Source organism: Erinaceus europaeus, chromosome 11 (genome assembly GCF_950295315.1).
Source record: "Erinaceus europaeus chromosome 11, mEriEur2.1, whole genome shotgun sequence".
NCBI classification, from domain to species: Eukaryota; Metazoa; Chordata; class Mammalia; order Eulipotyphla; family Erinaceidae; genus Erinaceus; species Erinaceus europaeus.
Window position 1 is genome coordinate 115771244 of NC_080172.1, and position 12302 is coordinate 115783545.

The following is a 12302-nucleotide window of genomic DNA, read 5'->3' on the forward strand; positions in this document are numbered from 1 at the left end:
ACCCACGCAGCCCCTCCCAGCCCCGGCCCGGCCCAGGCCTCGGGCTGGCCTCACCTCCAGCATGAAGGCCCCCACGAAGTTGAAGGCGACCAGACCCAGCAGCAGCAGCTTGAAGTAGGTATCCGCGATGTTCCGCAGAGCCAGCGGGGCCTGCAAGAGGCCGGGGACCAGGAGGACGCCCAAGAGGGCAGAGCCCAAGAGTGCCAGGGCCAACAGGAAGGGAACTGGGGGTGGGCAAGCCCATCAGGGCAAGGAACCGCCATCTCTAGCCAGGGCACACAGCTTGCCCCCCTCCGGCAATCCCTTTGCCCTGTGCACCCCCACCCGCCGCGCCCCCTCCCTGCGCCCCACTCCCCCCCGCCATGCGCCAGCACCATTAGTATAGAGGGGCCGGCGGAAGGGCGCCCCCTTGGACACAGCTGCGGCCAGGATGAGGTACTGGAAGCTGGACAGGCAGAAGACCACCGTGTTCTCGTAGTTGGGCAGGTTGTCCGGGGCGGGCACTGTCCTGTTCAGAGGCACAAACCTGGGGGGTGCGAGGGCTGGGGGTCAGGGAACCTGCAACGTGGAGGCGGGTAGGGTGGGCTGGGGGCGGGCGCCCTACTCACCAGGGCTGGGTCACAGTCAGGAAGTAGCCCCCCAGCTGCACGCCGGCCACCAGGGCCACCTGCAGCAGCAGGCTGCTGAGGACAGGCACACTGAGCAGAGCCCCCGGGGGCCGAGCCCGCCCCAGCGTCAGGGCCGGGCCCGTGCGGCTCATGAGCACGGCCGCCGTGGTGGCGATGACCAGGTCGATGGCCAGGAACTGCACGTCCCCCAGGTTGGTGTTGATCTGGCGACAGGGGAGGGCGTTGGAGGAGATATGGAGGCCCGGCCCGGCACACAAGTCCTGCCCTCTGGGGTCTGCAACTGCTGTCCGCAGGAGGTGGGCACTGGATGGCACTGGGCTCTCAAGTGTGAGATCCTAATTCAACTCCTGGCATCTCGTGCACCAGAAGTGGTGCTCATCTTTTTTTTTTTTTTTTGCCTCCGTGGTTATCGCTGGGGCTCGGCGCCGGTACTATGAAGCCGCTGCTCCTGGCGGCCATTTTTCCCGTTTTATTGGAGAGGACAGAGAGAAGTTGAGGGAGGAGGGGAAGTGGTCCAGGGGGTGGCACAGTAGACAAGGCATCGGACTCTCAAGCGTGAGGTCCTGAGTTCAATCCCCGGCAGCACATGGACCAGAGTGATGCCTGGTTTTTTTTCTCTCTCTCCTCTCATTTCTCACAAATAAATAAAATCTTTAAAAAGAGAGAGAGTGAAGAAGGGGAGCTCGAGAAGGAGAGAGACAGAGACACCTACAGACCTGCTTCACCACATCCCCCTGCAGGTGGGGAGCCGGGGGCTTGAACCCGGGTCTTTGCACATTGTGACGTACACCTCAGTGAGGTGCACCACCACCCCCCCTATCTGTCTTCTTTCTTAAAAAGAAGGAAACTGAAAGTCGGGCAGTAGCGCAGCGGGTTAAGAGCAGGTGGCGCAAAGCACAAGGACCGGCGTAAGGATCCCGGTTCGAGCCCCCGGCTCCCCACCTGCAGGGGGAGTCGCTTCACAGGCGGTGAAGCAGGTCTGCAGGTGTCTATCTTTCTCTCCCCCTCTCTGTCTTCCCCTCCTCTCTCCATTTCTCTCTGTCCTATCTAACAATGACGACATCAATAAAAACAACAACAATAACTACAACAACAATGAAAAACAAAGGTAAAAAAAGGGGAAAAATATATAAAGCATTTATAAAAAAAAAACAAAAAAACCACAACAAGGCAACAACAAGGGCAACAAAAGGGGAGGGGATGGCCTCCAGGAGCAGTGGATTCATGGTGCAGGCACTGAGCCCTGCAGTAACCCTGGAGGCAAAAAAAAAAAAAAAAAAAGGGGAGCCTCAATCACCGTTCCTACTTCGGAAGACCCACTATGTGCCAGGCTGTGCCTGCGGCTCTCATCTCAGGCAACCTTGCCACCCAGCAGTGGGAGGTGCCCAAGCCCCACAGCAGGAAAGTGGCAGAGCCAGGCTGTGAGGCCACTGCGTCTAGGCCAGAGCCGGCCGGGCTCCCCGCACCCAGACGCTCACCGTGTAGAGCAGCAGCACGGAGATGAACTGGGTCAGGCTGTACAGGGCCATGTACTTGAAGACGCTGAATGATGTGTCCAGGGCACAGCGCCCTTCCCTGGGGAGCAGGGTGTGGCGTCAGGGGCGGGGGCTGGCTGACCTTCCCACACGGCCCCGTGCCCGCCGCCCTACCTGATGATCATGGGCACACACTCAATGCTGGCCATGCTTGAGGTGAAGGGCGAGACCACCGAGGCCTCGGCCTGGGACAGCGAGATGCCCACATCTGCCGCCTTCAGGGCCCCGCAGTCGTTGGCGCCGTCCCCACACATGCCCACGCAGTACCTGACGGCGGGGTGGGCAGGGCCGGACCTGAGGGATGCCTCCCTGCCCGTGAAACCACCCCCAGCTGCCTCACGGGCTCACTGGCAGTCCTGAGGGACGGCTGTCCCCCTGCGGCCCCCCGACTGCCCACACGGCGCTTGGCAGAAAGCGCTCAGTAGACAGGAGGGGTCACTTCCAGCACGACAGGGCCTGGCAGTGCCACCTGGGTTCTCTCTCAAGGAGGCGGTGATCCGCGAACACTCACTGAAGCTTCTGTAGCTCACACACCAGCTCTGTCTTCTGCTCGGGGGCCATGCGGGCAAAGACGGTGCCCTGGACCAGGACCTGGAGTACACGAGTCACAGGGAGGGTGAGGCACCAAGAAGGGGGAACGGGAGGGGGGCGGTGGGGTGCCAGGAAGGCTGGGGGTGGGGGCACAGCCCCCTACCTTGGGCAGCAGCTTGGGAAAATGCTTCTTGAGGACGCCAAAGGTGGAGCCACTGAGGGCCAGGTGGCTGAATGGCAGGGCTGACTCCATGGTGTAGCTCCCGGCCTGGTCAGGACTCTGGGGACCCAGGAAGCTCTGTCAGCTCCCCCCGTCCACCCAACAAAACCCGGGCTGGAGTCAGATGGCACCGGGGCGGGGCGTGCGGCTGGAAGGCTGGGCTGACCTCACCTTGGCCCCATTGGCCGAAGAAGTTTCCGAAGACTCCGCTGGCAGAAGCTCCAGGGAAGCAGGCTGGCCCCTCTCAGGAGGGGTGGCGTGGAGGACGACCAGGAACTCCTGGGGCCCCACCATGCCACAGCCCCGGGCCACAGTGACTGCGGTCTGCAGGTTGTCCCCTGGAGGCGAGGGCCAGGTTAGGGTGGAGCCCGCTGGCCATGACTGGCTGCGCTCTGGCGAGTGCATCTATGAAGTCTGGGTTTCCTCATCTATAAAACTAGGCAGGGGGCCAGGCGGTGGTGCACCTGGTTGAGCACACAAACTACAGTGCACCAGGACCCGAGTTCAAGCCCCTGGTCCCCTCTGCAGGAGGGAAGCTTCACGAGTGGTGAAGCAGGGCTGCAGGTGTCTCTCTGTCTCTCTCCCTCTCTCTGTCTCCCTTCTCAATTTCTCTCTGTCTCTATCTAATTGATACAAACGAATATTTAAAAAAAAAAAAACAACTAGGCAGCCCCCATTGGCAGATGATGAGCTAAAGAAATTATGGGATACAGAGTCCATGGAATATTACTCTGCCATCAAAAAGATGACTTAGTGTTCTTTGGGACAAAATGGATGTAACTGGAGGGGTCATGCTTAGCAAAATAAGAGGTGAAAGACAACTGCCACACAGTTTCACTCATATGTGGATCTAGGGAACTGATACACGTGAACTTGAAAAAAAAAAACAACAACAAAACACAGAAGTAAGAAAAATGTGAGACCCGTGAGAACTCTGGCTGTGATCACTTTGGTGTTGACTGCGGTGTAGAACTCCACACTGTGATCTTAGACTACTGCAGCTCACTCTTAATCACAAATAAAATGGGGAAAAAAGAAAGAAAGAAGAAAAAACTAGTTATCAATTTGGGGGGAAGAGCACAGTGGTTGTCCAACCAGATTCATGCCTGAGGCTCTGGGGTCCCAGGTTCAATCCTCTGCACTACTGTAAGCCAGAGCTGAGCAGTGTTCTAGAAAACACAACAACAACAACAAAAATAAAATAATATAAAAACAAACCCCCAAACAGGCATCTAAGGTCTGCAGGGAAGCACAGGCCTGAGTGCCACCTAAAACTGTTTGCTGCTCTGGGACTTCGCTAGGAAGTGTGCACCTGGCAGCACAGGAGACAGTATCATGGTTCTGCACAGAGACGCTCACGTCTGAAGCTCCAAGCTCCCAGGTTTGAGCCCCAGCAGCACCATCAACCACAGCTGAGCAGGGCTCCGTTAAGAAAAAAAAGGGGGGGGTCGAGAGAGAGCGCAGCGGGTTAAGCGCACGTGGCGCAAAGCGCAAGGACCGGAGAAAGGATCCCGGTTCGAGCCCCCGGCTCCCCACCTACAGGGGAGTCGCTTCACAGGCGGTGAAGCAGGTCTGCAGGTGTCTGTCTTTCTCTCCCCCTCTCTGTCTTCCCCTCCTCTCTCCATTTCTCTCTGTCCTATCCAACAACAATGACATCAACAACAATAATAACCACAACAAGGCTACGGCAACAAAAGGGGGAAAAATGGCCTCCAGGAGCAGTGGATTCATGACGCAGGCACTGAGACCCAGCAATAACCTTGGAGGCAAAAAAAAAAAAAAAGTGTGAACGTGTGTGTGTGTGTGTGTGTGTGTGTGTGTGTGTGTGTGTGTGTGTAGAAAGACTAGAAGGAGACAGATCAACTGCAGGGACAGACAGTGGCGCACCTGGTTAAGCACTCACATTACGGTGTGCAGGGACCCAGGTTCAAGCCTCTGGTCCCCACCTGCAGGGGGAAAGCTTTACAAGTGGTGAAACAGGGCTGCAGGCGTCTGTCTGTCTCTCTCCCTATCTTCCCGCCCCCTCTCAATTTCTGTCTCTATCCAATAACAAAGAAATAAAAATATTTTTAAAAATTTAAAGAGAGAGAGAGATTAACTGAGTGCCATCTTTATTTTCTGCCCCATGAACTGTCACAACCCCACATCTCATCTGAGACTGACCCCATTTCCTGTTTCTCAGCCCTGGGAACCGGAAGTAGGAGCAGTCACCCTGCAGGGGTCCAGTCAGGTTGGAGCTCAGGCTGCCCAGTGTCTGCTCTGGGCTCCCTGGAACTCAGTAGCCCTGTGAGCCTCACCTTCCTCCTCTGTCAAACGGGCGAGGTGAGAAATAAATGCCTGCGAAGGACCTGGCCTAGAGTGGGGGCCCAAGGAGGTGCCCAGGAAAAGAGAAACCGAGAGCCCTTCTCATCCTGGGATGAGCAGAGGCTGCCGCCCCAGAGCGGGGCCCCGCAGGCCGCGGTACCTGTCACCATGACGGTGCGAATGCAGGTCCCGCGCAGAGCCCGGATAACCGGTGCCGTCTGTGGCTTCAGCAGGTTCTTCATGACCAGCAAGCCCAAGAGGCTCAGATCCCGCTCCACGGTGTCCCTGGAGGACGGGGAGGCTGGGGTCAGGGGCCACGGTGGCCCAGGACACCTCCCCTGGGCTCTGCCTGCACAAGGGTGCCCCCTGTGCCCAGGCTCTGCTCTGAGGCTGTCCTCGGCGGCCAGAGTGGAGACAGGCTCACCTGGTCAGCCTCTGAGCCGCTTCCAGGCTGGGTGCGATGGGCAGCGGCTTGCTGGCGAGGGCCACGACCCGGTAGCCGGCAGCCGTGTAGTTCTGCAGTTTCTGGGCAAAGCTGGGTGGCACTGCCAGGGAGATGAGCTGTTGTCACCAGGGAGAGCAGCCGGGGGCAGGGCCAGAGGCTAGGCGCTGCCTCCATTCTTTTTAAATTTTTTTTTCAAATTTTTAAATATTTATTTATTCCTTATGATTGCCCTTGTTGTTTTTTATTGTTTTTTTTTTTAATCTTTATTTTTTTTGGATAGAAACAGCCAGAAATCGAGAAGGGGAGATAGAGGGAGAGAGACAGAGAGACACCTGTGGCCCTGCTTCACCACTCGTGAAGTTTTCCCCCTGCAGGTGGGGACCGGGAGCTCGAACCTGGGTCCTTGTGCACTGCAACATGTGCACTCAACCAGGTGCGCCACCACCTGGCCCGTTTTTTATTGTTGTAGTTATTATTGATGTTGTTCGTTGTTGGATAGGACAGAGAGAAATGGAGAGAGGAGGGGAAGACAGAGAGGGGGAGAGAAAGACAGACACCTGCAGACCTGCTTCACCACCTGTGAAGCGACTCCCCTGCAGGTGGGGAGCCGGGGGCTCGAACCGGGATCCTTATGCTGGGTCCTTGCGCTTTGCACCACATGCGCTTAACCCGCCGCGCTACCGCCCGACTCCGGCTGCCCCCATTCTGACCTGCAGACCCGGGACCCCACTCCTTCACCTGTCTCGGGGCTGCAGAGGGCTGCCACCAGCTCAGGGGAGCCCTTGACATAGGCCTCGGGCTGGGCGGCGCCTGGCCACGCCGCCACCACGTCCATGCGCTGAAGGGCCGAGGAGAAGGGGAAGCGGCAGAGGATGCCCACGGGCACCAAGGGTTCCTCCTACAAAGCGGGGGCGACAGCTGAGGGGCTGGCCGGCGAAGCCCACCCCTCCCGCCCCCCCAGGCATACCCTCGGCTCACCACGCCCTGCAGCCTGGGCTCCCGAAGTGGGGGTCTCATCACTGCTAGGACTTGGGTCCCCAAAGCTGAGTCTGTGGCCGGCCCCTCCTCCAGAACCTGAGAGGCAGAGGCAGAGGCCTTTGACGCCTGAGAGCTGGGCTCTGGCCTGCTTTCGCGGCAGCCAAACCTTGGCTCACAGAGAGGCGGAAGGAGAGACTCAAGTTAGACTTGCGGAAGATTTCCTTTGTAGGACACCGGGATTGTTTTTACTAGAGACTTGGTATTGACTTACAAAATTTTAAGGTAACAGGCGTATATATAATCCACACCACTCCCACCACCAGAATTCTGGATTCACAACCCCTTTACTGGAAGTTTCAACAGTTCTCCCAAGGTTACAGATATGGGTTGACTATTATTTCTACAGCTATCTGGCTGTATTCATATATATTTGCCCTTTTTTTTTTTTTTTTTTTTGTCTCCAGGGTTATTGCTGGGCCCAGTGCCTGCACTACAAATCCACTGCTCCTGGAGGCTATTTCTTCCCTTCTGTTAGCCCTGTTGTTTATCATTGTTGTTATTGCTGTCATTATTGCTGGCTGGGACAGAGAGAAATGGAGAGAGGAGAAGAAGACAGAAAGGAGGAGAGAAAGACAGACACCTGCAGACCTGCTTCACTGCCTGGGAAGCGACCCCCCTGCAGGTGGGGAGCCGGGGGCTCCAACTGGGATCCTTGTGCCGGTCCTTGCGCTTTGCGCCACCCGTGCTCAACCCGCTGCGCTCCCGCCTGGTCCGCATTTGCCCATGCTTTAACCATGGTCCCATCCTCTCTTCCTTTCCAAGTCACACCTGCACTTACTACTCCTTCTAAATGTCCCTCCTTTTTTCCTTTTCTCTCTCTGGGTCCTGATGGAGCTGGAGTTCAGAGCCCTCTGGGCATCTCCCCTCTATCATTTTCCCCCTCTGGAAGTATGGACCCAAATTCTTTTTTTGGGTGCAGAAGGTGGGAGTTCTGGCCTCTATAGCCACTTGGGACACAAGGTTGCATAAAACTGGTGCTGGGAGTCGGGCAGGAGCGCAGCGGGTTAAGCGCAGGTGGCGCAAAGCGCAAGGACTGGCATAAGGATCCCAGTTCGAGCCCCGGCTCCCCACCTGCAGGGGGGTCACTTCACAGGCGGTGAAGCAGGTCTGCAGGTGTCTGTCTCTCTCTCCTCCTCTGTCTTCCCCTCCTCTCTCCATTTCTCTCTGTCCTACCCAACAGCAATAACATCAATAACAACAACAATAATAATCATAACAATAAAATACCAAGGGCAACAAAAGGGAATAAATAAATAAATAAATAAAAGAACTGGTGCTTTAGAATTGGGTAGGAGGTCTGAGCCCAAACTCTGGCTTTGCCCCTTACAAGGGGCTGGGCCACCCCAGACACACTATTCCCAATCTCCCTCTGCCTCGGTTTCCTGCTTGAGAAGCAGTTTAACCTCACAGAAGCCAGCGGGCATGGGCAAGATCTATGTGCTGCCTCCCACCCCAGTGCTGGCAGAGTACTCTGAGGTCATGGATGGTGAACATAAGAAAGACCACCCAGCTACGGGAGGGGGGAGGCCTCACCCAGCCAGTGGATTCCACCATCTTGAGGTCCATGGGGTCTCCCACTAACGTGTCCCGGAGTCGGCTGAGGCTGTGGCAGGTAGCCAGTGCTCGGAGCAGGGGCCCACTGGGCAGGCAGCTGGGTTCGGGGACCAGCGGCAGGAAGGCCTGTCCCTTCAGGGGCACCACACCCATCACATCCAAGCCATCCTCAGTGAGGGTGCCCGTCTGTAGAGGACAAATAGGTGGGTTAAGTCCTGGGATGCCCTGTGCCCTCCTGAGTTGGCACCCGCACCTCAGGCCAAGTGGGTGGGATGCAGGGGAACCCCAGGAACCAGAGCTGGGTCCAGGAGAGGACCCTGAGTCACTCTGCATCTTTGCAGAAGCGGATCTCTCTGCTGGGCTCACCCCTCTCCAACGCCCACTCTAGTCTCACCTCCTCCGGGAAGTCTTCCTCCTTAACCCCTGATTGTGTCCGCTGGACTTTGCTCTGGGCGCCCACCCAAGGCCTCCTGCTCCCGTCATGAGCTCACCGTGGTAGCGAGACAGCTCAGCCACCTGGTGTGTAACTAACTGGCAAATGAGCAGACGTCTGCACTTCCTACACTTCTCTAGAGGCTCGGTTCCACAGCTGGCTTTTTCTAGAGCCTGGGAGCTCTGTGCCTCTGACCAAGCTTGCCCTCTGAGTTTAAGGACTCTCTGTGGCCCCACTGTCCTCAGAATACTGTCTGAACTTCTCACCAGAGACAAACTCCATGGAATATTACTCTGCAATCTAAAAAGGTGATGTCATGTCCTTGGGGACAAAAATGGGTGAAACTGGAGGTGAGGATGCCCGGTGACGTACGTAAAGAGGTGAGAGGCGACTGCTAGAGGGTCTCACTCACATGTGAAACAGAGAGAACTAAAGCAGACTTGCAAAAGCAGACACTGGGTTGTCTAAAAAGTCATCACAAAAAAAAATCTGTAACATTTTAAATAAGTATTTTAATTTATTATTAGATAGAGACAGAGAAATTGAGAGAGGAGGGAAAGATAGAGAGAGAGAGACACCTGCAGCCCTGCTTTACCACTCATGAAGCTTTCCTCCTGCAGGTGGGAATCAAAGGCTTGAACCTGGGTCCTTGTGCACTAGAGTGTGTGTGCTTAACCAGGTGCACCACCACCTGGTCCCCATAACATATATATATATATTTTATTAACAAAGTTTTAAAAAAATCTTTATTGATTTTGAATAGACAGAGAGAAATTATGAGGGGAGGGAGAATAGTGAGAAGAGAGACACAGAGACACCTGCAGACCTGCTTCACCACTCGTGAAGCTTTCCCCCTGCAGGTGGGGACCAGCGACTTGAACCTGGATCCTTGCGCACTGTTGTGTGTACACTTAACCAGGTGTGCCACCGCCCGGCCCCCGCCATAACATATTTTTTAATGCAGAAATGTGTCATGACTTTTCTGTCAACCCAATGGTCACTGAACATTTGTATTGATTTATATTTTAAGACCAGAGCCCTGCTCAGCTCTGGTTTATGGTGGTGCAAAGGATTGAACCTAGGACCTAGGAGTGTCAGGCATGAAAGTGTTTTGCAGAACCATTATGCATAACCATTAAGAGACAGTTTGAGGCAACAGTTTGAGAGAACTATGGAGGTCGTATGAGAAAAAAAGGGCACAGGATTTTAGTGGCGTGTGTATGCTGAGTCCCACACATACACACACACCCAGGTGTAGAAATGAGCCTCTAAAGTCTTCTAACTTAGGGCTGGGCGGTGGTGCGCCTGGTTGAGTGTGTGTGTACCATGTTCAAGGGCCAGGGTTCAAGCCCTTGGTCCCCACCTGCAGGAGGAGAGCTGTGCTGCCGGTGTCTGTCTGTCTTCCCCTCTCTATCTCCTTTCCCCCTCAATTTCTCTGTCCTATCAAAATAAATAGTTACAAATATCTTTTCGTGGTCCGGGAGGTGGCGCAGTGATAAAGCTTTGGACTCTCAAGCATGAGGTCCTGAGTTCGATCCCTGGCAGCACATGTGCCAGAGTGATGTCTGGTTCTCTCTCTCCTCCTGTCTTTCTCATAAATAAACAAATAATCTTTTTTTTAAATTTTTTAAAAATTATTTATTTATTTATTCCCCTTTTGTTGCCCTTGTTGTTTTATTGCTGTAGTTATTATCGATGTCATTGTTGTTGGATAGGACAGAGAGAAAGGGAGAGAGGAGGGGAAGACAGAGAGGGGGAGAGAAAGACAGACACCTGCAGACCTGCTTCACCGCTTGTGAAGCGACTCCCCCTGCAGGTGGGGAGCCGGGGGCTCGAACCGGGATCCTTTTGCCAGTCCTTGAGTTTGGTGCCACCTGCGCTTAACCCGCTGCGCTACCGCCCGACTTCCACAGATAATCTTTTTAAAGAATATATCTTTTAAAAAAAGCTTGTGGTCTGGGAGGTGGCATAATGGATAAAGCACTGGACCCTCAAGCATGAGGTCCCAAGTTCAGTCTCCAGCAACACATGTACCAGAGTGATGCCTGGTTCTTTCTCTCTCTCTCTCCTCCTATCTTTCTCATTAATAAATAAATAAATAAAATCTTTTTTAAAATCTTATAATTTTATAAACGACTATAAATAGGTAATAATAACAAATCATTAAGAATGACTTGGGGTGTTTCACCGGGCAGACCCCAAGTTTGATGAGGGGCTTAGGTCAAGAATGTCGGCGGATGAAGGGGGTGGAAGTAGAGGCCTGGCCGTGCGGTCTGCCCTCCGCCCCCTCCCCTCAGCCTGCCCCCTCTGGAAGCCGCACCTTGTCGAAACACACCAGCCGCAGCTTGCCCCCCAGGTTGATGCGCAGCGGGTGGATGCAGAAGACGCCCTGGCCCCGCAGCCGGCTCTGGGCGTAGAGCGTGCACACTGTCATGGCGGCCGGCAGGGCAGGGGGCACCACGACCGTCACCAGGTCCAGAGCTCGGATCACAATCTCCTTCACGGGCACCTGGCGGGAGGCGCTACAGCGTCAAGGACCGGGCCGGGCCAGCCTCAGCCCCCAGGGACAGCCCCGACTCGACAGGCCCAGGAGGCTGACCTGATTACGGTGGAGGATGAGGATGCTGTAGATGGTGCCGGCGAGAGCTGGGGGGCCAGAAGGACTCAGTGGGCTTTGGGGCTGGGCCTGGGGGTTGCGGGCCACGGGCGGAGTGGGGCCGGGCGGGATACTGACCCAGAACCGAGAGGGCCGCCACGAACTTCATGCTGTGTTTGTAGAACTTGAAGTTGATGGGCCGGGGGTGCAAGATGGAGCTCACAAGCCTCCCTTTAGCTGTGCAGAACCCTGGGGGGAGAGGAAACCAAGCCTGGAGAAGTCAAGGTCGGGGTGCGGCGGTCTTACTGAGTGCGCCCCAGGAGGAGAGCAGTCACCCAGCTTGAGGTCACCTCTCACAACAGCCCCAACTCTGTACCTGCGAGGAGAAACTCAGCTACCGGACAGCACCTACAAACCCAGTGGTTTGATTCCGATTCAGGCAAGTGGTTTTTGCTGAAAAAGCCACATCTGGCGACACTGGGCCCAATGCCCACAGAGCAAGCCTTCCTCGGGGTGGACTCTGCTGCTGGCCATGGCCCCGCCCACTCCAGCCCTCACAGCTCCAACGGGCAGTGAAGTGCCTGGCCCGATCTAGCCCGGTGGCTCCTGTTAAGACGGGGAGATTAAGGCCCAACGGGGGGTGAGACTTCTAACGGTCCAACAGTAGGGCAGCCCCTCAGGTATGCGGTTTCTCTTCTTCAGAGAGAACAGCTGGTGGGGGGAGCTTCCCCCGCTGCTGCAGTGTTCCCATCTGGTGTGCCCGGAGTTCGAATCTGGGCTGCGCGCGTGAGGAAACAGGCGCACTACTAGGTGAGTGATCTCACCATCGCCCTCCTTTTAGAACTGACTTATTTATTAACACACGCGCAAGAGAGCAGCCCAGAAGGTGGCACGGGGGAGAAATCACTGCACTCTGAAACACAAGGCCCTGAGTTTGATCCCCACAGCTGAATGTGCTATGAGTCATGTGCTGGCTTTCTCACTCCCCTCAAATAAAGACATAAATCAATAGAAAAA

The 12302-nt window shown here is 55.5% G+C and overlaps 1 protein-coding gene across 4 annotated transcripts in view; it reads right to left on the reverse strand.

Annotated features, from left to right (window-relative positions):
• The window catches only part of ATP13A2 (ATPase cation transporting 13A2), a 387527-nt gene that overhangs the window by 457 nt on the left and 374768 nt on the right, over window positions 1-12302 (reverse strand). For all 4 annotated transcript variants that reach the window (XM_060200857.1, XM_060200856.1, XM_060200859.1 and 1 more), the window contains 16 exons: window positions 11424-11534; window positions 11289-11335; window positions 11010-11198; window positions 8236-8442; window positions 6643-6738; window positions 6403-6562; window positions 5644-5764; window positions 5380-5504; window positions 3087-3253; window positions 2859-2975; window positions 2676-2755; window positions 2279-2431; window positions 2108-2204; window positions 609-832; window positions 375-526; window positions 55-224 (listed from right to left, as the gene is read on the reverse strand). In XM_060200857.1, coding sequence (XP_060056840.1) covers window positions 55-224; window positions 375-526; window positions 609-832; window positions 2108-2204; window positions 2279-2431; window positions 2676-2755; window positions 2859-2975; window positions 3087-3253; window positions 5380-5504; window positions 5644-5764; window positions 6403-6562; window positions 6643-6738; window positions 8236-8442; window positions 11010-11198; window positions 11289-11335; window positions 11424-11534 — 2216 coding nt within the window. The remainder of the gene's footprint in view (window positions 1-54; window positions 225-374; window positions 527-608; window positions 833-2107; window positions 2205-2278; window positions 2432-2675; window positions 2756-2858; window positions 2976-3086; window positions 3254-5379; window positions 5505-5643; window positions 5765-6402; window positions 6563-6642; window positions 6739-8235; window positions 8443-11009; window positions 11199-11288; window positions 11336-11423; window positions 11535-12302) is intronic.